Source organism: Lacerta agilis, chromosome 12 (genome assembly GCF_009819535.1).
Source record: "Lacerta agilis isolate rLacAgi1 chromosome 12, rLacAgi1.pri, whole genome shotgun sequence".
Taxonomy (NCBI): domain Eukaryota; kingdom Metazoa; phylum Chordata; class Lepidosauria; order Squamata; family Lacertidae; genus Lacerta; species Lacerta agilis.
Window position 1 is genome coordinate 15846352 of NC_046323.1, and position 24522 is coordinate 15870873.

At 38.0% G+C, this 24522-nt stretch overlaps 1 protein-coding gene across 16 annotated transcripts in view; it reads left to right on the top strand.

The window, feature by feature from the left end:
* The window catches only part of SLC4A7 (solute carrier family 4 member 7), a 64371-nt gene that overhangs the window by 34116 nt on the left and 5733 nt on the right, over window positions 1-24522 (top strand). For 9 of the 16 annotated variants that reach the window (XM_033165209.1, XM_033165207.1, XM_033165214.1 and 6 more), the window contains 17 exons: window positions 3304-3419; window positions 4488-4547; window positions 5080-5237; window positions 5813-5900; window positions 6967-7113; window positions 8845-8945; window positions 11073-11247; window positions 15009-15142; window positions 15700-15945; window positions 16461-16566; window positions 16920-17081; window positions 18620-18733; window positions 19541-19702; window positions 20623-20874; window positions 21258-21326; window positions 22232-22405; window positions 22585-22716. In XM_033165209.1, the coding sequence (XP_033021100.1) occupies window positions 3304-3419; window positions 4488-4547; window positions 5080-5237; window positions 5813-5900; window positions 6967-7113; window positions 8845-8945; window positions 11073-11247; window positions 15009-15142; window positions 15700-15945; window positions 16461-16566; window positions 16920-17081; window positions 18620-18733; window positions 19541-19702; window positions 20623-20874; window positions 21258-21326; window positions 22232-22405; window positions 22585-22716 (2396 nt within the window). The remainder of the gene's footprint in view (window positions 1-3303; window positions 3420-4487; window positions 4548-5079; window positions 5238-5812; window positions 5901-6966; window positions 7114-8844; window positions 8946-11072; window positions 11248-15008; window positions 15143-15699; window positions 15946-16460; window positions 16567-16919; window positions 17082-18619; window positions 18734-19540; window positions 19703-20622; window positions 20875-21257; window positions 21327-22231; window positions 22406-22584; window positions 22717-24522) is intronic. The other 7 variants (XM_033165216.1, XM_033165217.1, XM_033165211.1 and 4 more) reach the window with 1 other exon arrangement.

Sequence of the window (24522 nt, forward strand, 5' to 3'; positions counted from 1 at the left end):
TACTTTAGTCAGTATTATGAACTGGAGTTGACACTGAAATATTAACACAAGTATTAACACATTGAAAGCAATGAAATATTTGAGTATTTCTCCATACTTTTTATGTTCATAACCAAAAGGAATTCATTCAGCAAGTGCTTCTGCCTTTAAAAATTAAGAAAGAAACAAGCGAGTTATACATTATAAACTTGAAACTAAGATACCAAATGGTGGCCTTTTACTACTTTTTAAACCTCGTAATTTATAGTAGGTGATGTATACTTCAGCACCAGAAGATGCCAGGTACCTTGAAATCACAGTAACATGCTGTACCCACCTTGAAATTCCTACTTCAGTGTAATAAACCAGTTCGTTCCTGTTTAATTTGAAAAGGGCCACTTTAACTGTAGCCAGCCCCCCTTTAGGAATTGTAACAAGGAGAGGCTTATGCAACAGCTAAGGGGGCATTTAATTTTTTTTTGAATTAAATGGGTAAGAACTGTCAGTTGCTAGTGTACTTTAACTCTAAACTCCATTGGTTGCAGCAACGCTTTATACGTGTAAGATTGATGTGGATGCTTTTGCAGTCCTCAGTGTTCTGGTCTTACTCACTTCCTGCATGAGACCTCTTGCATCAGTCTTCTGTTCTGCACAGTAGCTTTTTGCACAGGGGTTGAGACTAGGAAGGTTGACTACTCTAGCTAGGAGCTTAACATCTGATTATGTGTGCTGCTGTACAACAAATTGTTTTTTCAGGCTATTGTAGCAATCAGTAAGCAGCAATCAGTTGTTTTAAGACCTGTGATGTAAATGTAAAGTACGTATTTATTTAGGGTTAAACACTCTGAAAGTCTTCGAACTGCAAAGTCAAATGTACATTTTTTTACTTTTGACAGAAGTAGGTCCCCTGCAAATATGGACTAAACATCTCTCTCTTTCTCTCTGACTCACGTTTTGTTGCAGTGCTGTGTAAAGTGTGACGCAGCTTGAAGATGATTTGTAAGCCATATCCTGAAATTATTGCTTTTCTCTGAGGTTGTTTTATTCCATTGCTTTCCTTTGTTGCTCTGTTTCTTGGTTACTGTCATCTGGGGGCACTTTGATATACAGTGGTACTTCGGGTTACATATGCTTCAGGTTACATACGCTTCAGGTTACAGACTCCACTAACCCAGAAATAATGCTTCAGGTTAAGAACTTTGCTTCAGGATGAGAACAGAAATTGCGCGGCGGCGGCAGTGGGAGGCCCCATTAGCTAAAGTGGTGCTTCAGGTTAAGAACAGTTTCAGGTTAAGAACGGACCTCCAGAACGAATTAAGTTCTTAACCCGAGGTACCACTTGGAGCTTTCTGTTATCTCATGTGAGAAGATATGACCATGCTAGATTTTCTTGGAATTGTGTCTTTCAGTAAATAGATAATCTGCTCTGCAGATATTGGTACTGTCTTGGGATCAAACAAGAAACTGCATAAAACAGTCCTATGTTTTCTGAACTTGGATTCCACTAGAATAGGATGCAAGGGAAATAATGATAATTTAGTATGAAGTAGTGTAAGTAGTGTCCTAGAGTACATCTGCTTGCCTGCTCTGCTACTGCAGAGAAAGCCTTCTCTTGCATGCCCAACTTACAATGGTAGTGTCTTGCAAACCTCCCTCCACACACACACTTCAATTAAGTGGGAAGCCTTATATTGGAGAAAATGGTACTTTGAGTTTCCTGGTCTAAACTAATTAGGGTTATAAAGAAAATAACCAGCATCTGGAATTGAGCTTGGAAACAGACTTGGAGCCAGTGAAGTTGATACAACAATGCAGTAATGTGATACCATTTACAAGAAATAGATTTGGTTGTTCCCACCATCATGATGCTGCAGTGGTCCTAATCGACAACCTCCAGTGGTGTTTCTGTAGATGTTCAACATGTTGGGGACAAGTTGTAACTCTGTGTGTGGCTCACCGTAAGCTAGTGGCTATGGAATTGAGCAGTACCCCTCAGATACCACCTTCTGAGACTTGCCTGCTAGAAAGGACCAGGAATACTATTAAAGCAGTGTCACCAGCCCCAGGAACATAAAAAAGCTGTTGAGAGGTTAAGCAGAACCAACAGGATCATACTTCTCCTGTCCAGTTTCTGATATACTGGGCAATCCTGTTGAAGGGTGATAAGCACCATCACAGTTCCAAAGCAGGGTTGGAAGCAAGACTAAACCAGTTGTGGCAATGTCTTTTACATTTATTTATTTAATGTTCCTAATGTGGACTGTTTGTTTCTGCACAAAGAGGCGGGTTGTTGTTTTTTTTGCAGTGGCTTATTGCACTCTGTGTTATATACCAGCTCTGTGATTCTTTGATTTCTTGGTAGCTCCATCTGCATCTTGTCATGACTAGGCCAAAGTTCTTAAAAATGCAGTTTTAAATCATGTATTTCATAGAATGTTGCATCAGAGGTAGCATACTGTGTCTGCTGTCCAAAATGGTGAAACAACAGTTCCAAAATAGTGTACAAGACTAGATGGTAGACAAAGCAGTGAAGTAGAAAAGAAAAAAAGTTGGCATATTGTAAGAGTTTTAATTAGTAGTAGTAGTAGTAGTAATTTTAATAATAGTAAAATGTGTATACCGCCCTTCAAAACTAATGCAAATCCATTGATTTTAATAGGTCTGCTCTGAGTGTAATTTTATTGGATACCACTCTGATATTTCTTTGAAGTTTATAACAGTTCTTCTTGCTATTGTTTTTTTTCCTTAAAACTGGTTTGCCACCTTGGGAGCAGATGAAACTGCAGTGTTAACTCCAAATAAAATTGGTTCCTCTTGTTCATGTGTAAAATTAATTCTTAGGATCATGGGTCACATACTATTTAAAATATGTTGTTGTTTTAGTGTTGACTAATGGAAGATAGATGTAATCTTGAGGCCAGTCTTGTAACAAGCTAGGTGTTTTGCTAGGTATTCTAAAGTATGTTTTTGTGGTTTTTCAGACTCATAGAAAGTATGACATCCCTCTGATGCATGATCCACACACAAAGCATTGGTGGTTAGACACACATTCCTTATGTTCTCTTTTAAAAAATAACACATTTTTGTTCTGGTGCATTTTGCAAAAGGCCATCATTTAGGCAACATCTAATTTCAACTTTTTAACAAGTGTTCATTGTTTTTTTTTAGAAGAAAATAACTTGTTTGTGTGGCATTTTTGATACTAATGCACCTTTTGTTTATTAACTTCCACATTCGCTTTTAGAAAACTGCCACTGTCATTGTGTAACTAAGTCTGTTTTCTACTGATGTAATTTTGAATGGCCCTGTATATTCTGCTTGTAGGACTTCTTGCATCGCCACAATCTGCACCCGGTAATTTGGACATTGGAAAAAGTGGAGAACTTAAAAGCAGTGGAACAGGGGGAAGTAGAGAAAACAGCACTGTTGATTTCAGCAAGGTAAACTATGTCATTTAGAGAGTAGAGAGCTTTGTGAATTGTAAAGCTGTTTATTTATTCTGAGTTTAAGATCATTAATTGTATATTGTTAAAAGCAAAAATTCTAAGTTTTTGTTTGTTTGCTTATTTGAAGTTACTTGTGACAGCTTTCCAATAAATCTGTAATGACTCTTAGAAATAAATTTAGAATTATGAACATATTTCCATAATTTTCTGGACTGTAGGATTAGCAGCTGATGTCTGTACATTATTTCCTATAGAAATGACCAAGGAAATCTCCTACAGCCACAAATGATGACCATGGTTTGTTTTAGTCATGGTTTCTAGTATGTCCCCTGTCCCAAGCTGCCTCTTATGCCAATACCCAGTTAATACCTGAACACATTTTGTAGTGCTCCTGGATTGGCATGGCCTCCGCATCACCAGCTCATTTATTATTGGCCAGCTGCAGAAACAGGGTAGAGAACTCTTCCTGGAAATCTCTGGCTACATTTGGTGTGCTCAGAGATAGCAAGAGTCGTGCAGCCTTACGGATGATTTCCCCCCCAACCACTATTCCCTTATGCCTTTTGTAGCAGGGTTGTACCCTACTTGGTCACAGTCCAGTTGCAGCAGTGGAAGCCTGGTATGTGTCAGTGCTGCTAAAATTGACACTTTAGGACTGAGTTCAAGTGTGCAGGATTGAATCCTTTAGTATTGGAATGAATGTTATCCTGCAGTGGAGGTTTTAATGCAGTATATATGTCTTTTTCTGGAAACAATATATAAGCCTACATTTCTGTTGTTGCTTGAACCATTTAAGGCACTATTCCTCCTCCTAGTTTTCTGTATTTAAACCTGCAGAGGGACAAGATTGCATCTGCTTGTTTTATATAATTCAGTTGAGCAATGTAATTACTAATTTAAAAGTTGTCTGTGAATGTGCACCTTGTAAATTAAATGTAAACGAAGTTAACTTACGTTTTAGTTAATCATGGCAGATGCCACTATTCCTGCTCCTCTATCACAGTTTTTGTGTTTTTACTTGGCCTATTCTTCTCTGCACCTGCCTTGTCTCCTGTTGGGCAGGAGTCTGCCTCCTGGCACTGTAGTTGTGGCACACTTGGTGTGGGACTCAAGAGGCCAGCTGTAAGTTTTATTTCCTAGATAGCTGTGTAACTGGTGTCTTAGTTTCAGTGATCTTTGTGTATCTGTCTGTATGTGAACCAATAGTTCATGTGCTGTACAATATGGTGGTATTCTTCTGTAATTATATACACAGTTTGCAGAATTAATTTATAAAGAAACCTTATATATATATATATCAATATATACTTCTCCAAAAACTAGTTTTCCCCCCTCAGGCTGATTTTATAAAATGAAAGAACTTTGTATATAACTGCAGTGACTTTTTAGTGATATTTGTAGATGCCAATAATAAAAACTCTTTTCTTTTAAACTAGTTGTGTTTAAATATTTATACTAAAATATGCAACAATGTGTGCATATATGGTTACATTATAAATGTATTTCTGAAGCTTCTTCTGACACACATTTGTTCCTGTAGCAACACCAGAGTGTTCTGTTCACAACAGTCACATACCATTAATCCTAGTTTTAGAAACACTTTTAGCATTAATAAACTGTAAACTAAGTAGCTCTGTTTAATCCTTGTAAATAGGTAGATATGAATTTTATGAGGAAGATTCCCATAGGTGCAGAGGCATCAAATGTGTTGGTGGGAGAAGTGGATTTTTTGGAGAGACCAATTATTGCTTTTGTGAGGCTGGCCCCTGCTGTACTTCTCTCAGGCCTTACAGAAGTTCCTGTTCCTACCCGGTAAGGAAAATCTTACATATAATAAAGCTGGAATTTTGTATTTGTATAATACGGTTTTGAATCTTAAGCTTTTCAGGCAGAAATTCTTAACTGAGAAATACTTCCTTTGCTGCCACCTCCTTGTTGTTTTTTTTACTTTGTGCATTGGTGTGAAATACTGTAGATCAGTGTTTTTCAACCACTGTTCCGCGGCACACTAGTGTGCCGCGAGATGTTGCCTGGTGTGCCATGGGAAAAATTGAAAAATTACTTTATATATAGTCAATATAGGCACAGAGTTAAATTTTTTAACATTTTCTAATGGTGGTGTGCCTCGTGATTTTTTTCATGAAACAAGTGTGCCTTTGCCCAAAAAAGGTTGAAAAACACTGCTGTAGATAATTTTATTTCATTTTAAATAAATAAATGGAAATTGTAATCTGTTGCCACTAACTGAGCTAGACACTGGGCAGCCTTCCAGTTCTCCAGCTTTCTCACAGCACCTGACATGTCTTCACTGATCACTGATGCTAAAAAATTAAGCTTATCATAGTTCTGATGTCTGATTCCTTGTAGTCTGTTTCATTCTTCCACAGATTCCTTTTTCTTTTGCTGGGTCCAGCAGGCAAAGCGCCCCAATACCATGAGATTGGTCGATCAATAGCAACACTTATGACAGATGACGTGAGTACTAGGCGTCCTGTATCAGTTCAAAGTATTCACTTAAAAATCTGAATGGGATCTTCATTCAAGTAGAACTTGGCATGGCTAATGATTATATGGTGATTGAAGGAAATAACTATGGAACGAGTATGTTTACCATAAGCATGAATTTATGAATGGTGCAGTGAAATGTGTCATGTTGCATTTTTAAAGCTGTGTGTGTGCAAAATAATTACTAAATGAAAGCACCACTTTTGTGAAATCTGGCAGCTATATACATCTCACAGTAATGCTACAGTTGAAGAAAATAGGTTAATGTTCTAAATGGTATGGTCAGTCTAGGTAGCGCTAATGAAATCTGACTAAATACTACAATTAATATCTGTTCTGTTTGGGATATGTCAGGAATTTTCTCTAGTCTACCATAGAATAGGAGGGTAATAATTTTTAGACTAATAATAGACTAGTTCTGGTGTTTGTTTGAAATGACATTAATTGTGTAGTGTTGTATATTTATCTGGAATAAGATGGCCCAGCAAGAATTATTCTGCTATAATTACTAATACAATCCCAAGTATGAGTAATCACCATTTTTCCTCTTATGTTACCAGTGATACAATATAAAGCATTGGTATATTGATGAATCTGGGACTGAAGATAATAATTTGTTTAAAACTGAGTCACTGTTATGGGGAATGAGGGTCACACCCCTTCCGATGTAGTCTTGGTTCATTCTTTTTAAAAAACAACAACACTGCTCTTAGATATTTCACTGACCCTTCCTCCTTGGGTGCATGTTAGCTACAACAGGACATATTTCCATGTAAGTGTGTACAGGATTGCAGTCTTTATGTACTTTCCTTTCCTTGCTACTCTGAAACTTTGACAGATGTTTATGTCTTGAGCATGCATTTGAAAGCTGATCATAGGTATATTTGCATGTAGAACTGAGTATTTTATTTATTTATTTATTTATTTATTTATTTGAGCCTTTTAAAATATAACTGTGATGCCTTTCCAGCCTCTTAGAGAAGAGTTTCACCATGTCAGGAAATCAAATATGTAAGTGTGTATATATTTTATAAAGGTTTTCCATGATGTTGCTTATAAAGCTAAAGACCGAAATGATCTGCTCTCTGGAATCGATGAATTTTTAGATCAAGTAACAGTTCTGCCTCCAGGAGAATGGGATCCATCTATCCGAATTGAGCCACCCAAAAGTGTTCCTTCTCAGGTAAGAACTTTTCTCTAGTGAAGGGCACCTTAAAAGAGTGTAGTGGTGTGACAGGACATAGGTGGGATATGTAAACAGCTAAAAAAATGTCAAAACTGCATGAGATTCACACAGAATGAAAAAGTGCTGGTTGAAACTGAAAACCACTTCACGGAACTGCTAATCCTTTCGAGAGAGGTGGATAAATGTTGCGCTCCTAACTTTGAAGGAAAACATGCCATGTTCAATATCTGAACGCTGCAAAGTGTGTTTCATTACCCTGAGTTCATGATACAGGATGGACTAAACAGTGAATTGAATGTGTCTAGTTGCTTTGATGAAACAAATTCTGCAAATAGTATTTTTTTTTAACTAAATGGATACTGTGTACAGAATTTCTCCCTAGATAATGTCATGCTAATCAGCTGTTCTGATACAAAAATAATCCTTACTTAAAGGTAAAGGTACCCCTGACCGTTAGGTCCAGTTGCGGACGACTCTGGGGTTGCAGCGCTCATCTCGCTATATAGGCCGAGGGAGCCGGCGTTTGTCCACAGACAGCTTCTGAGTCATGTGGTCAGTATGAGTAAGCCGCTTCTGGCGAACCAGAGCAGCACACGGAAACGCCGTTTACCTTCACGCCGGAGCGGTACCTATTTATCCACTTGAACTTGATGTGCTTTTGAACTGCTAGGTGGGCAGGAGCTGGGACTGAGCAACGGGAGCTCACCCCATCGTGGGATTTGAACTGTCGACCTTCTGCAGTGCCACCCACATCTCTTTTAATCCTTATACTTAGAATGAAGCAAAAAGTTTGGTTTTTTCCCTCTTGTGAACTTAACTCCTTGCATAGTTAATGATAGCTAAAGGTTTTTAATAATCAAAAGATGTTTCAGAGCCACATTACCGTATTTTTCGCTCCATAAGATGCACCTTTTTCCTCCTAAAAAGTAAGGGGAACTATCTGCGTCTTATGGAGCGAATGGTGGTTCCTGGAGCTGAATTGCCCAGGGGCCAAAAGCAGATTGTGCTTTTTTTTTTTTTTACAAAGAGAAAAGGGGGTATTGAAAGGAACCGCTCAGCAGCTGATCAGCAAGAGATCGGGAGAGAGATAAAAGTCCCAGCTCCCTTTTGGTCCGCCCCCTTGCCCAGGCCTCCTTTGTTGAATGTGCTGCAGAGGGAGGTTGTTTGTTTCCCCAGCGACATGTGACTGGCTGATTAGATTATCTGTCTGGAAACTGTAGAAATGGCTCCCTTTCCTTAAGATTTTTCAGAAATGTGAGTTGAACCCCATAAAAATGGGGCTTTTCCTCTTTGCTTTTCCCCCTTGGCAAAAGGAGCTTTGCTTTTTCCCCTTTGCAAAAAAAGCTGCAAAACTTTTAGCTGATCCTCAAAAAACCATGGTTTTCCCCTTTGCAAAAAAGCTGAAAAACTTTTAGCTGATCCTCAATTAAACAGGGCTTTTAGAGGAGGAAAACCAGAAATTTTTTTTTCTTCTTTCCTCCTCTAAAAACGAGGTGCGCCCTATGGTCCGGTGCGCCCTATGGAGCAAAAAATACGGTAAGTGTTGCAGAATAATTTCTCAGTGAATAATGCTGCTTTTTGAAAAACACTTTTTGAGTTTGGCAGGAAAATAGCACCACATGCTCAGTGTGTAGGCCGTTCCTTAGATGCGAGGGAGAGAGCTTGAAATTGTGCTTGCTGTTGTGGTTTGACCTTAATGCAATCTTTTCATGCATTTCCTTGATACAGGAAAAAAGGAAGATACCTAAATTTCCAAATGGAGCTGCTTCTCCTGGAGAGTCTCTTGAAGAAGGCCATCATGCTGGACCTGAACTACAGAGGACTGGAAGGTGTGTGGTGTTTGCTTAAATTCTAGCAATATTAAAGAAGTAGAAATCTAAATCCTTACTGCTTTAGAAATTTGCAGAGTATATTTCATAATGTTTAGTTTCCACCTAATACATTGGCCTGTTTTAGGCGCTTAATACTATGGCAGTATTCTTCAGTACGCTTCCAGGAAGAATAGAGAATTGGTTGATGCTTTACCCAAATTTCTTTTCAAACTGAAACAGTGCTCAAAGTCTTATGTTTGCCATAGATATGGTTTAAAACCAAAAGTTGTATATAGTGGGCTAGATAGTCAAAACATTTTGTAAAGAAAAACCATAGTGATTTCCTAGACATGGAAACATTAGTGATGTCCCCTATCATCCCTCTTGGCAGAATTCACAGAAAGGAAAAACTTTCTGAGATAGAAGAAGCCATTTTAAAAGAAAATTCTCTTTGCCAATTTGAAATTTCTCTCCACTAAAAAACTACTGTTGAATATGTATCTTACTACAGATTTACAAATCAGTAAGCTTTTTCAAATACAGTTAATGGGTAGTTATGAAAAATGAAAGATTTAAGGCATTTAGATGACTTTTCACAAAAGTTGTTCATCTTAAACAATTTGAATAACATTTTTGAGGAACATTACTGAAATGCACAAAAATGATAGCATACTTTTATTTTTTAATTTAATTACACTCTGTGAGTGTAAAAATGTACATAGACACATTTGTTTTGTAATACAGTGGTGCCTCGCAAGACGAAATTAATTCGTTCTGCGAGTGCTGTCGCATAGCGAAAATTTCGTCTTGTGAAGCACCAACGGGGGAAGAGCGGTTTGAGGGGGGGGGAATCACGGAAATTTTTCTTCTTGCGAGGCAAGCCCATTGGAAAATTCGTCTTGCGAGTCAGCCTTTCGCTAGCGAATGCCTTTCGTCTAGCGAGTTTTTCGTCTAGCGAGGTACCACTGTAGTTATTTTTATGGAAATTCAAATGGCTTTCTTTCTTAGAATATTTTTCTGCAACCAAGGTTAATTATTCCCAATATATTTTGAATCCTGTGTACCAGTGCTATCAAATGTTTGAAGCTTATTTCCATTTTCCTTAAATATTTTGAGATTTCTCTTGATAGTTTCTGCTGCTTTATAGAACCCCTCCCTTTTAATTAGTTGCCCAAAGCTGTATATATTCCATAATTCAGTGCAACCTGGGTATAAGCACAGAACTTGGTACTGGCTGCAGAATTTGTCACCCTGTGAACATTCAATTTTTCATTAAAAATAAGTTTTATATCTTCAACATTTCAAAGTGGCTGAAAAGTGAATGTGTCATGCATGGTAAAATGTAACAATTCAGAGATGAGACTGAGAGTTATTTCCAACTGATGGTTTTAAAGATGTATTGGGGAAAAAACTGAAGTGCAGAATTTTGAGTTCTTGAGTGCAGTGTATGCACAGTTCTGATATTACTGTCTTCTGTATATTTTTGCATTTCTTAATATTATTGTAAGCTGCCTTGATCATTTTCATAGGACAATTTGTAAAACCTTTAAAGGAATAAATACCAAACACTTTGAACTGAGACTAACACAAATCTGAAATATTTTGTTCTGTTGTATCTACTCCCATCTGTTAACAAGAGTATTAATGACCACTTTTGTGGGAAGTACAGACCATGCACATGGAGTTTTAAAATATCTACAAAGCTGTGGGTTGCATCAAATTATGTAAAAGTATGTTTTGCTAAAAAAAATTAAGAGGGGTGGCTGGTCCATAAGAGTAAATGCAGGGAAACAGAAGTCCTACAGATTTTCAGCAGAAGTTAGATGTAAAATATCTTGATCAATATTACATTCAGGTAGGGATACTGAATATTTTCCAAGCTTTTTTCAGTGTCTAGCCCATTATACACAAATTATCTGGCAGCATTTAAAACAGATTATCAACTAAGTTTACTTTAGGTACTGAAAATGAGTAGATTAAAATGGTACATTTGCAGTTTGTAATTGTCAATAGGTTTGGAGTATATGAAATAAGGCTACTTTGTGCTAAAAAAAATCTGCACTGTCAGTCTTGTGTATCCCATAGTTTTAAGCATTCTGGAGTCCTTTAGTGTACAGTTTGACGAGTTTCATCTCACCTATTTAGGCTTTTTGGTGGTTTGATACTTGACATCAAAAGGAAAGCACCTTTTTTCTTGAGTGACTTCAAGGATGCATTAAGTCTGCAGTGCCTGGCCTCGATTCTTTTCCTATACTGTGCCTGTATGTCTCCTGTAATCACTTTTGGAGGGCTCCTTGGAGAAGCTACAGAAGGCAGAATAGTGAGTACAAAGAATGGTAGTAGCCAGGCGTTTAGATTTTCAGAGGCAAGTGACTGTGTTCATTTGTCTCCTTTATTCCTACCTTTATTTGAAGACCTTTAGCCACAGCATTTGATTAGCCTTGCCCCCTATTAAATGTTCCTCAAATATTAACTGGAAAACATGGATAAAAATGTGTGTATGAACAGGAGAAGACGCACAGTTAAGGTAAAAATTACTCTGTCTTGATGAATAGTTTCATGGATTGGAAAACAGCTTGCATTGTCTTTATTTTAAAGAGGCCTTAAACTTGCTGTGGTAAGGCTATTGGATCACCCGCCTTGATTTTCTGCTCAAGCCTGATGTTTTGGATAGCTTGGTTGTTTTATTGGGTAGTAGACCTATAAAAAGAATGCCTTTTAAAAAAAGGTTTTGGAAAGAGAAATGTAGAACTAAGTACTCTGAGCTATCCTAAATGTCGCACACATGTGTGATAAAATCTAGATGGGCACTTTTGTTAGAGAAAACTGTTTCAGGGAGGAATTGTTTGGAGCAGAAAAGTGGTGAAAAGGTGCTTAACCATATCTCTGTCCATCACTCTTCGCTGCAACTATGCCCAACCAACTTCGCCACTTTCTCCCCCCTGGGTCCAGATGCGTTTCCCTGCCTGGTGGGAGCAGGTGGGGCACTATGGGATTGCAGTGGAAAAGTAATGTAAAGGGAAAGGGTGAAACACCTTTCATCAGCCCTTCTCTACTCCAGTCGTCACTCCTGAAGCTGCTTTCCTCTATAAGAATTTGTTGATGTTTAAATACATATATTTGTGTATGTAAAATGTTTGATGTTTGGTCTTCTTGAAAATAACTGCCCCACTTTATTTGCAGTTGTACAAATTAACTAAATTCTTAATTGTTTTTGACATTGAATTTTTTGTGACCTTAACCATCATGTTTTTACTGATGCTGATTTAGAATGTATAGGCCATTACAACAGCTGATCTAATGGGGGTTAGAATTAATGGAAGACTTAAAAACTGTTTTCACGTAAATATTTCATTGTAAATCTGCCTTCACAGTATAAATGTCTGTAATTTTGAAATTTGTTTTTATATGTATTGAAAATGTCGGCATTGCTTTCCATAACAGGTATTCACATTTTCATACAGAACTAATGCTTCCCCTTTGTTAGACTTGATTTAGGGTTTTTTTTTTTTTTTTACATAACTTGAACATTTATATATATTTCTTCTAGATTACTGTGGCCTTTTCAAAAACAAAACAAAACAAAACAAAAAACTCCCTGTTATATTTGCTTGTGGACAATCCACTTTTAGTAACTTGGAATAATGAGGTGTAGTAACTGTTAGAAAAGGCTTATAGCATTGGCGCTGAAATACTCATTAAGCATGTTCTCAAGCAGCTGGTTTAAAAATATGTACCTCCTGCACTTAAATTGAAAAATGCCTTCTTTCTTTTAGCTGTCTGGAATTGTTTGCTGCCTTCAGTTGCTTGGTGTGCATCAGTGAATATATTAAATTAGCTACTGCACACATGTGTTCAAGCACAGTAACTGACTTGTAAGGTACACACTTGTGTTCACACCACTTCCCCACATCTCCAGAGGCTGTCACTTCCACAGTGCTCCCGCTGTTGCCATCATGCCTAGAGAAACCAAGGTTAATGCATTGATCAACCCAAGACTAGGTTATGGTTAACATCCGAAGGATTAGATTGATCTTGTGCTACATTAAGTGGTAAACAATGAACTTTGCTGGTTGTGGGCCTGCTTTTTAATTTTCTTCTATAACTCATTTATTCAAGATACCATTCCATATATCATTTTCAGATGGTTCAATTTTGAGCTATTTTGGCATATCTCTCCTGTTGAGTTTTAGGTTCCCATAACGTTGATGGCTTTTGGAGCACTCTGTAGCCCCCTTCAGATGTTTAAAGTGAATCTGTTTAGGAGAGATTGGGGTCACACACATTAGCTAACAGTGGCTGATGCAGCAGCGTGGGTGGGCTCCTGTTGCTCTCCCATGTTCCCAACACCATGGGCCACTGTTGCTTACCAGGAGGGGTTGGGGGAACTCTGTGATGCAGCAGATGGCAGTGGAGATAATCTGATACTCCACCACTCATTGCATCATGCTGAGCTCTCTGCACCTTGCCCCTCCCCATCTTGGTAAGTGGCAGTGACTCATGGAGTTGGAAACTCCATGAGAGCAACAGGGTCCACTCCTGTTATAGGTAGGTAGCCGTGTTGGTCTGCCATAGCCAAAACAAAATGAAAAATGAAAAAATTCTTTCCAGTAGCACCTTAGAGACCAACTAAGTTTGTTCTTGGTGTGAGCTTTCGTGTGCATGCACACTTCTTCAGATACACTGAAACAGAAGTGACTAGGCCCTTATATATAGTGAGAGAGTGGGGAGGGGTATTACTCATAAGGGTGGTGGGAATGGGTGATTGGCTGATAGGTGTGGAAAACCTGTTGACGACTGTTAACAACTTGGTCTTACAGGAAAAGGCAAGGGGTGAGATGGCTAAGGATAGCTTTGTCATGTATAATGAAATAAGAATCCAATGTCTTTGTTCCGACCAGGTCTCTCCATGGTTTTAAGTTTGGTAATTAGTTGCTATTCAGCAACTTCTCTTTCCAGTCAGTTTCTGAAATTCCTTTGTAGTAAGACAGCTACTTTGAGATCTTGTATAGACTGTCCTGGGAGACTGAAGTGTTCTCCTACTGTTTTCTCTGTCTTGTGATTCCTGATATCAGATTTATGTCCATTTATCTATTTATCCATTGGCGTAGGGTTTGGCCTGTTTGTCCAATATAGAGAGCTGAAGGGCACTGTTGGCATTTGACACATGTTAGAAGATGAGCATCACCTGCTGCCAGCCAATGTGTGTGGTCTGCGGGGGCACAAAGTGCTCTAAAACAAACAAACAACAACAATTGTTATTATTTTATTATTTCTTCCCTGTCCATCTGACTGGGTTGCCATCACCACTAAGGAAACCCTCCCCATTGGCGGCTACTGCTATTAGCCACAAAAGGCCTAGGGCTAGTGTATTGTGTTTGCCCCATAATTTCCTTAAATGGTTTTGAATACCTTGCAGTTAATTACATAAAGGAAAAATAGTGTTGCCTCCCCATGCATTTTTAGATGGTATTTTAAGGCAAACCTATCTTGTCATTTCCTGCAAATGGGTAACATCACAGAGGGTGCCATATTGAAAAACTTGTTAAGAAAATAGCCAGACAATTACAGTATGTTGTAATTGAGAAAATGCATTACCAGGTGGGATGATGACTTTCTTCTCCATTTATTTTTTGTGCCCATGTTTACCCCATTTATGTTTAATCATCATTGCTGAGTTGCATTCATTCATTGTTGTGTCATGAGAGTTTGAATATAGTACAGCACATCATATTCAATTTGGGTACAGGTTTGTTGCAACATTCTTTATACAGGAGAAGACCCTTTATTTATCCTTTTCCTCCCGAATTTGTGTGCTATATTTGTTGACATATGCCTTTCTTCCTTAGCATGCCAAATGATTAACTTATTCCCCTTGTTTTTGGATAATTTTGCTACTTTTAAGCACCTCAATTTTTGGCCATGATACTGCTAAGTGACATTCTAGTTTAAAACTGTATTACAGCCGATAAGGGTTATAATGCTTTCATTGTTCTTGCTGCTGTTTATAAATTAATGTGCATACAGCTGAAATGTTGAATCTTATGTTCTGGGAATCACATGTTTCTTTCCTCCCCTCAGAGTGCAATAGAATCTTTATTTGGAGCATCATTAACTGGGATTGCCTATTCACTATTTGCTGGGCAACCTCTGACAATATTGGGGAGCACTGGACCTGTCCTAGTATTTGAGAAAATTTTATTTAAATTCTGCAAGTAAGTGAACTTTTATTCACAAGATATAGTTGCATGCCATTGCATTTTTTCTTGAAAGATTCTTTTTTAATGTTTGAAGCTTGAAAGTGAAAGTAGGTACAAGGACACCTAGCAGTGTTTACTTCTGAAATTAGATATTTGAATGGTAGCCAGAAACCATTATGCTTTGTTCAGTGTTGCCGCATCAGAGGATTCTGAAGTTGACACTAAAGGCAGATAGAATGACCTTACTGGAATCAGATGCTAAACCCTTCTCACTAATTACAGTTTTGATTCTTTAGACATGAAGTTATAATGAATGACATTTTTATCACCAAAACCTTAAGGTACAAGAATATATCTTAAAAGAGCACACAAAATTATAATAAAAACATGATGGCACAAATACAGCAAATAGTACTAAAATAGTAAAAATAATAGAGTCTTAAAGACTAACGCATTCATTATGGCATAAGCATTAACAGATGGAGACAGATCAAATCCAGGATATTGTCAAACTTGTGTCTCATGTTGCATTATATTTAGTTTCACTGAATCCATATTTCTTCTTTCAATAGGGACTATGGACTTTCTTATCTCTCTCTACGAACCAGCATTGGTCTGTGGACAGCATTTTTATGCATATTGTTAGTGGCAACTGATGCAAGCAGCCTTGTGTGTTACATCACTCGATTTACCGAGGAGGCTTTTGCTGCTCTTATTTGCATAATATTCATATATGAAGCACTGGAAAAGCTTTTTCAATTGGGAGAAATGTATGAATTCAACAGGCACAATGACCTGAATAAATTGACATTGTATTCGTAAGTTTGGCTTTCTTAATAAAATACACTGTGCTGTACTAGATTAAACTGGTAGTTCATTTGCCTATCTGACACGAGTTATTTCCTGATGTTCTATTGTATACAGCAGAACATGGAAACAATGAAGTTTTCCATGCCCATATTCTCCCTCACTTTCCATCGGTTCTAAGGATCAAAAAGCATTTCATTTCTTAGGATATGAAATAAAATTTCTTGCTATTCTTTAGCATCCAGACCATTTCCCTTTTCGTTCTCTTTGGCTGCCTTTTAATATTTTAACCATTGAAAAGAAAATGATATTTTCAGGATCAATCTTAGGCTACTTTCTTAAACCAATTTGCTATTCTGTATTTCATACTTTTCAAGCATTCACATTATTTCATGATAAATTTTCATTTAATTTTCATTTAATTGTCATTTTTTCTGGTTTAATAATGTCAGACTAGATATTGTAAATGTTTATAGCAGCAAAATGAAACACACTGATTGAAATACCGAAATTTTAAACTTGTCAGATGTGTGTGCGCTGAGCCTCCAGACCCCACCAATGAAACAGTAGTGCAATGGATGACAGCCAACAAATCTGTGGATACTATACCATGGTCTAACCTCACAGTTAAAGTGAGTATCTTGAGAGGTGCTGTAGAACTAGTCTAAATAGTCTGAAATAACTTGGCACACATGAGTCTTAATCCTTCATTCTCTATATTGTTGTACTGACTTGAGATCAGGGCTGCCAATTTAGATTCTAAACTGTCTGGCTTTTGAACAATTAATCAGTTAAACTCTTCCCCCACTTAAGCAGATGTCCCACAAATAATTAATCATTGATAGGTGATGCCTAATTGTCTGTATTCACTCAGAGTTTGGATCTGTTGATTCCTCTGTACATTTAAAGAGGGCAGGTGCAAGTTTAATTGCAGATGCGAACAGTTCTACATTTAATTTGCATTTCTGCATGGCTTGATTTACAGCAATGTACAGATCTTCATGGCGTGTTTGTTGGATCAGCCTGCGGCCACCACGGTCCATATTTCCCAGATGTTCTTTTTTGGTCCGTCATACTGTTCTTTACAACATTTTTCCTTTCCTCTTTCCTCAAGCAGTTCAAGACCAAACGCTATTTCCCCACTAAGGTAATTGTGGTAGCATTTATTCATTTTGAGGGTTTTCTGGTGCATGCAAGTCCAGAGATGACACAGGTTCTGGGTTTAATCAAATATACAACTGAATGGCTCATTCATGCATGTTAGATGAGAAACTAACCCATTTGAGCAAGTATTCCCCAATGAGTATAGAACTGAAAAGTTCAGGATCACCCATGTCAATATGTTACAGTGCTGCCTCGCAAGACGAAATTAATTCGTTCTGCGAGTGCTGTCGTCTAGCGAAAATTTCGTCTTGCGAAGCACCAACAGGGGAAGCACGGTTTACGGGGGGGGGGGGGAAACGAAAATTTTTCGTCTTGCGAGTCGCGCCCATAGGGAAATTCGTCTTGCGAGTCACCCTTTCGTTAGCGAATGCCTTTCGTCTAGCGAGTTTTTCGTCTAGTGACAAGCTTGTCGCAGCTACTCTTGTAAGGACTGATGAGGATGCAATGTTCTTTAATTAATTGTTCCAAAGTTTTGCTTTGGAGAGGAGTTGAATTAACCATACTTATCATTGGTCAAAGCTATTTCAACCTATAGTTAATTGTTCTAGTTGAGTAAAAAACCCTACAGTTTCAACACTATCACCAGCTCTTAGATTCTTAATAGCCAAGCTTTGCATTTGTAATATGCAATACAAATGGGCAATACCATTTAAATTGGTAATTATTAAAAGATTGATCAGTGATACAAACATAAGAGGCAAAGCAACTTTTTGGCTTTGTGGCACAGTCACACACCCAATGCAGTTAGCAGGTAAATTAGATACTAATTGGATTTTTTTTGTTTAATTGTGTTTTGGGTAAGCATAAAAGATACTCAAATGCTAAAATATTCCTGATCAGGGAAAACCACAATCGTGGTGCTATCTTAATCACAGTATCTTAGAATAAACAAGAGCAAAGGCACCCAAAAAATGTAAAAGTCCCACCCTACTTAGTGTTAACTCTTCCTAAATATAGGCATGCATTAACAATAAAGTGGTTCAGTGTTTTATCTTCTGTGCTGATACAAGGAAGTTTTCACGTTATCGTTTTTGCTGCACATGTATGTCCTTTTGAAATTGGAGAGGCTGAGTATGTTTTATTATATATTGCTCATTTCTGTAGAGATCAGATTGAAATTGTTAGATGAAATGAGATTTTAAATGATCTAACTGGATATTTTGTTTCTGTAAATAATAGATATCTGAGGGTTTTTTTATGCAACAACACAGAATTATTTGCAAGGAGACTAAGATTAGGAAAATGTTGATTAAAGGTTTTAAATTTTGGTCTTGGAGCATCATAAATCTGATTGTTCATCCAGAAGAAATCTGTTCTTGAAGATAATGAGATTCCTATTTTAACTTACTTTCAACTTTTAGAGTAAGTTTAAATGCTGCTAGGTTTCAGTAAGTATACACCCCAATAATTTGTATTAAACTACTTCCGAATGATTAATTATTTGACAATCCCTGTCACTGTGGCAAATATCATTACGTAATTGCAATTTTTTTTTAAAAGCAGTATATTCTTCCTTTTTAGGTGCGGTCTACAATAAGTGATTTTGCTGTATTTTTGACAATAGTGATCATGGTTCTCATTGATTATCTTGTTGGAGTTCCTTCTCCTAAACTTCATGTGCCTGAAAAATTTGAAGTAAGTATAATAATAATAATAATTAATAGTGCTACAACTAAACTGGAATTTTTTTAATACTGCTGCCAAAGTGGCTAACTTTTCACTAGTAATCAACTCTATTTATGGTAGTTTTTTAATGAGAGGTCAACCTATTATACTAGCACTATTTAGAAGCTAGATTGAGTGAAACGTATATTGTGACAGAACTGGAATTGACAGATTTGATTTAGGTTTTAGGCTCATGCACTTGAAATTTGTATTTTCTTCCGCTGTGCTTAGATATGCACAATGATTAGTACTATAGTAATCAGTTTTGTGTTTTTGTATTTTTATCTTTAGTTCTCATCTTGTTAATTTGGGGGAACAGGTCTCATTGAATGCAGTAAGGCTCACATCTTGAGTAAATGCTCATAAGCTCACATGCTTTTTTGGTATTCTATATCCTGGTAGTGTGACTTCATGCAAAACAGTCCTACTCCCAATTTGTTACAGCACAATCCTATGCGGTTTTGTGTAGAGTAAAAATGCACAGGATTGAACTGTTACTAAACTTGGATAGTTTATTATCCTGAATACAAGGACATTAGATAGCTTCTGAAGAAAAAAGGTCCTGTCAGTGCAGGATTATGCCACAATTTAATAATTAAAACTCAAATGTTACACAGTACTACTTGTTTTTTAAAAAAATCTAACCTTTAAATTTGGAATTTTTGGGAAATGTTAGCAAATAGTATGCATACCAACTTCGGAATTAACATACTTGTCTAATAAATAAGGAAGAAGTACTTAGTCCTTTTGTTACCTCTGTTTCTCCTCCCCCTCAAGCCCACACGAAGTGATCGGGGATGGCTCATAGATCCACTAGGACCCAATCCTTGGTGGACACTTGTAATAGCTGCAGTTCCTGCTTTACTCTGCACCATTCTTATTTTTATGGACCAGCAAATTACAGCAGTTATCATAAACAGGAAAGAACATAAACTCAAGGTGAAATTTTGATTATATTTCCTCATTGTAAATACAAAAGTTAACCTAGTTTCTGAAATACTAACTTCCTCTGTATACTTTGCAAAGGTATAAAATGTTGAAGATGGAGGCAAAATCTTTTATTCAGATAGTAGGATAAAGCTATTTGTATCAGGCCCATTATATATATATATATATATATACACACACACACACACACACACATACATACATACACATACACACACACACACACACACACACATACACACACACACGCACCATTTATCCTGGGTGAAACTCTTTTAAAATCCGTAAAGTATTGTCAAAACCTGGGCTAGTAAGTAGAAGAAACACTGATGTGATAGGAATATAATGCTAAGATGAATCATGGCTTACTGGTATTGCAAGCACAGCTTCGATCACAATTATATTTTGAGCAGAACCTACTTAGGTGTTTTCACTTTTTCTCCATGATAAGAACCACAAATTTAACATTATTGGCTCCTCCCACAATAAAAACTTAGATTTGATTCTGTTGAGTGCTTTGTTATCAGGTTTCTTACTACAACGTGAGAAACCTAAACTCAGAATACAGCTCAAATATGGATCTATTCATTTCCCTGCCTCCCCTGTGGTCACAATATTTTTTTTTTTTTGTTAATTATTCTGAAGATCTTCAGTCACAGCAGTGTGTTCTGATTTTCATACCTTTTGGGTTATTTTTATACCATAGTGACTTTAAAAAGCATATGCTTTGTTACCACGCATTTTTCTTCTATAGACCACTGGATTCAGTGTGTTTTATATGCTAAACATTATCCATTATGAATATGTAGCAATTGGAATACTCCAGATGTCTGTGTCGAAATTTTTTAAAAATATTGTCGCCAGAATATGTGCATATTTGCTATGAAACATGTTTGTGTTTGACTCCACAGAAAGGTGGTGGATATCATCTTGATCTGCTCATGGTTGGCATGATGTTAGGTATATGCTCTATCATGGGCTTGCCTTGGTTTGTGGCTGCAACTGTTCTTTCTATAAGTCATGTCAACAGTTTAAAAGTAGAATCCGAGTGTTCTGCTCCTGGGGAGCAGCCAAAGTTCCTGGGAATTCGTGAACAGAGAGTGACAGGATTAATGATCTTTGTGTTGATGGGACTGTCCGTATTTATGACATCTGTATTAAAGGTAAGAAAAAAAGTTTGTTCTTTAACATTATGTAGGCTGAACATGCTAGTAAAACAGTGTTAAAAGTCCTAGTGGTATGGCTTCAATGATATGAACATGCCTCTTGCCATACCCAACCAATCTCAGTAGAAAATCATGTGTTAAACATGAAAAGTGTACCTATAGTATGTTTTGTGTATCTTTGAGAATAGAAACCATAGAATGTCCCAACAATTGCAATTTTGTATTTCTTTGGGTTTCTTCTGATTGTAGTAGGTTGACTTATTGCTAGTTGGATGCAGTGTTCGAGCCTGTGACTTTGATAAATAATGACTGTTAGCATAAAGATGGTAGAAAATGCATTCACTGATCTGTTAATGAATTTGCTGATCTTTTCCCCACAGTTTATTCCAATGCCCGTTTTATATGGTGTTTTTCTTTACATGGGAGCATCCTCACTAAAAGGCATCCAGGCAAGTTCTATTTTAATCAATATCTGAGGGGAAAAGGTGAAAAATAGATACTATAGCTTGGCATTTCTCCCCAGCCCCCAAAGTTGCCCCTAAGGGTTGTGGGGGATGCTCATAGCATGGTATTGGAACAAGGAGTTTTGCAGTAGGAGGTGGAAACAGGGTGCAATGGCAACTCTGCTGGCAGACTGAGGATTGCAAGGAAAGAGGACACTATTTTTCTTATGCTTATTTGCCTATTCCCACAAAGTATCAGAAGATGGCTTTATCAGGGTGAGAAAGGTGCATTGGCTTAATGCAGCTTAAAGCTGAAGAGGAAGCGTTCCTTACATCTCTTTCTTTGACCTGGAGTCATGTTTGTACTCCTCTCCTGAACCAGTCTCTTGAGTACTGCTCACAACCACTTAGATTTTAACAATATTAATGACAATTAATTAATTAGTTTAGAACAGGGGTACCTTCTAGATGCTGTTCAACTCCCATCATCCCACCAGCCTGCATGACCAGTAGTCAAGAATAATGTGATACGTAGTCCAGTAACGTATGGAAAGCCACAGGTTAGGCACTCCTTGTTTAGAAATTCTCATAGGATGGGTTCTGGCTAAATCATACTCAGAGCAGATCCATTGACTAAGTTTAGTTCATTGATTTTAATGGGTCTACTCAGAGTGTGACTTGGATGCTACTCAGTTTTTGTTTTTTGGGTGTTTTTTTTGCAGCTTGTGTAACTCTGTTATCGGTCTAATCAAATAATGCTTTAAGTATTTGACCAATAGTTGGACAGTCAAATTCACAACCCTGCCTAATTTTGCAATCCCTTCATTTTATATTTCTGATCATTTTTCTTTCCTAATTTTCCCTTTAGGATGAAAAAAAGTTCAATAACTTTTTCCCCCTTTTCAATTTAGTTTTTTGACCGTATCAAATTGTTTGGAATGCCGGCCAAACATCAGCCTGATTTGATCTATCTGCGTTATGTGCCACTCTGGAAGGTCCATGTATTTACGGTAGTTCAACTCACCTGTCTCGTTCTTTTGTGGGCAATTAAAGCATCTGCTGCTGCTGTTGTTTTTCCTATGATGGTAAGTAAATAATTATAGTGTATTTGAGAATATACATTTGTGTCAGCTCAATATATTAGACAAAGAATTTGCACCATACAATTTTGTCTTGTATAACTCAGTCTACATTAGTTTTATCCTTTCTATTAGTGTTCTGATCTTTGTGTGATAGCTGTTGTTTTTAAATTGTTGTTTTTAAGGTTTTAGCTCTAGTTTTCATTCGCAAACTTTTGGATTTGTGTTTCACCAAACGGGAGCTCAGTTGGCTTGATGACCTTATGCCAGAAAGTAAGAAGAAGAAGGAAGATGACAAAAAGAAAAAAGCAAAGGAAGTAAGTTTGATAGTAATTTATAACAAAAAACACAAAAAAACACAACTGAAAGCAGTGGGTTTTTTTGGGAGGGGGGGGCAAGAGCAAAACATTGTTCCTATAGTTTTTCATGGATACATCACCTGCATGGTTTTAGAATTTGTATAAATACATGAAAAATGAGCTGCAGTTTTACTCCTTGGGTATTGTTCTGAAGAGCCCCCAGACTTGCAGGCTTTTCAGGGATCCGTGACGCTGCCACTGGAAACGAGTAGAAAAGCTCCTGCGCATGAGTGGAGCAGTGTTCATGATGTTATGAATTATTATTATTATTTATTGTATGCCTTGCCTGCCCTTCACCAGTATGTCCCAATGCAGGTTGCGTGGCTATGTCACAACCCCCTGTGATGGAATAAAGACACATGAGACAATATATAAGGTTAATGGGTGGAAAAGGCCACAACTTTATTGGTTACGGATGTTGAGCGGTATTGGCTTAGGCATTGGATCTAACTGACTATATCCCATCCCAGCCCGTGTGCTGGGAGTCCGGGAAGGGTTAACCACCAGTAGGGGGAATCCTGCTGATGCACATCTAGAAACTCCCCCTGGGGTCACCGATCGGGGGCATGCCTTAGGCCCTAACATCCCTAGGCTTCGGACAGGGCCACGCCCCCCAGAATCCTTTAACGGAATACCCTTCAAATTGCGGAGCAGGAGATGGCGCAACCTCCCCTCATCACCTCTACAGAAATATTCCAATGCCTAACCGCCAAAACCAAGAGTTGTGACGAATTGCTACAAGGTAGGCGAAAAACCAAATGGCCGGTGCCAATTTGCCAGATGGAAAAAAAATTCCTAGCAGGCCCCTCAACGGTGACCAACTGAAGTCCATAGCAAGGTCCAGAAAAGAAAACCTTAAAGGGAGGGAGGGTGGGTAAACTGGAGCAGCTGGAAGTAGGAAAAGAGGGCAATCCACTGGCTGGTCCTGCATAAATAGGGCAGGCCACACACCCCGACCAGATTGGCTGGCTGGTGGGTGAGGCAGCCGGGAATCCCCCCAATCGTGCAGGGCTGGGAATCACCCTGCACGCACGTGAGGAGGTTGTGCCTGCCCGCAACTCCACCTCCTGCTCAAGTGGAAGTGGCTTTGCTGTACGTACATAAAAATACAGTCAAAACTGAAACAGTGAAAAAGCAACCCAATACATAACCCCGAAATATAATCGATACAACACAGTGCAAAATGCAAACTGGAAGATGATGTAAATAATACACGGTGCAAGTTACTGATTGAAGTCCTAACAAGATTTCATAAATGTTTCTTTTTGATATCAATAGCATAATTTGGTACTGATTTGTACCACACACCCCATTTGATGAGCCAAATGGGTTGGGTATTACCCTCTTCATGTCATGGAAGCAGGAGAGCAAAGAACTCTGGGAGGCAGGTGCCGACCCCTCAGTTTTTTTCTCTCCCTATCTTCTTGACATACCTCCCCACTCAATACTGGAACTCCACCCATTCACCTTGATTCTCACCCAAGGCCCAAACAAACTCACTATGCAATGGCAGGGCTTCCTTTTACGGGCAGGCACTGAAGTATGATAGAGCTTCCTTCAAACTGTGTCCCTTTCAGCAATTAATCAACTGCGCCTCGCAGACCCAATTTCAGGCTACAGCATACAGTGAGTTTCCTAAGGTTAGGGAGTGGCGGGGCAAGTGATGGTAAATAGAACTACCTGCTCTCATAGCTCTGTCTCTGGGCTCTGCATGCCATTGCTCTTGAAGACTTGTTTCTCCACTTCTTTAATTGAATTAAAATC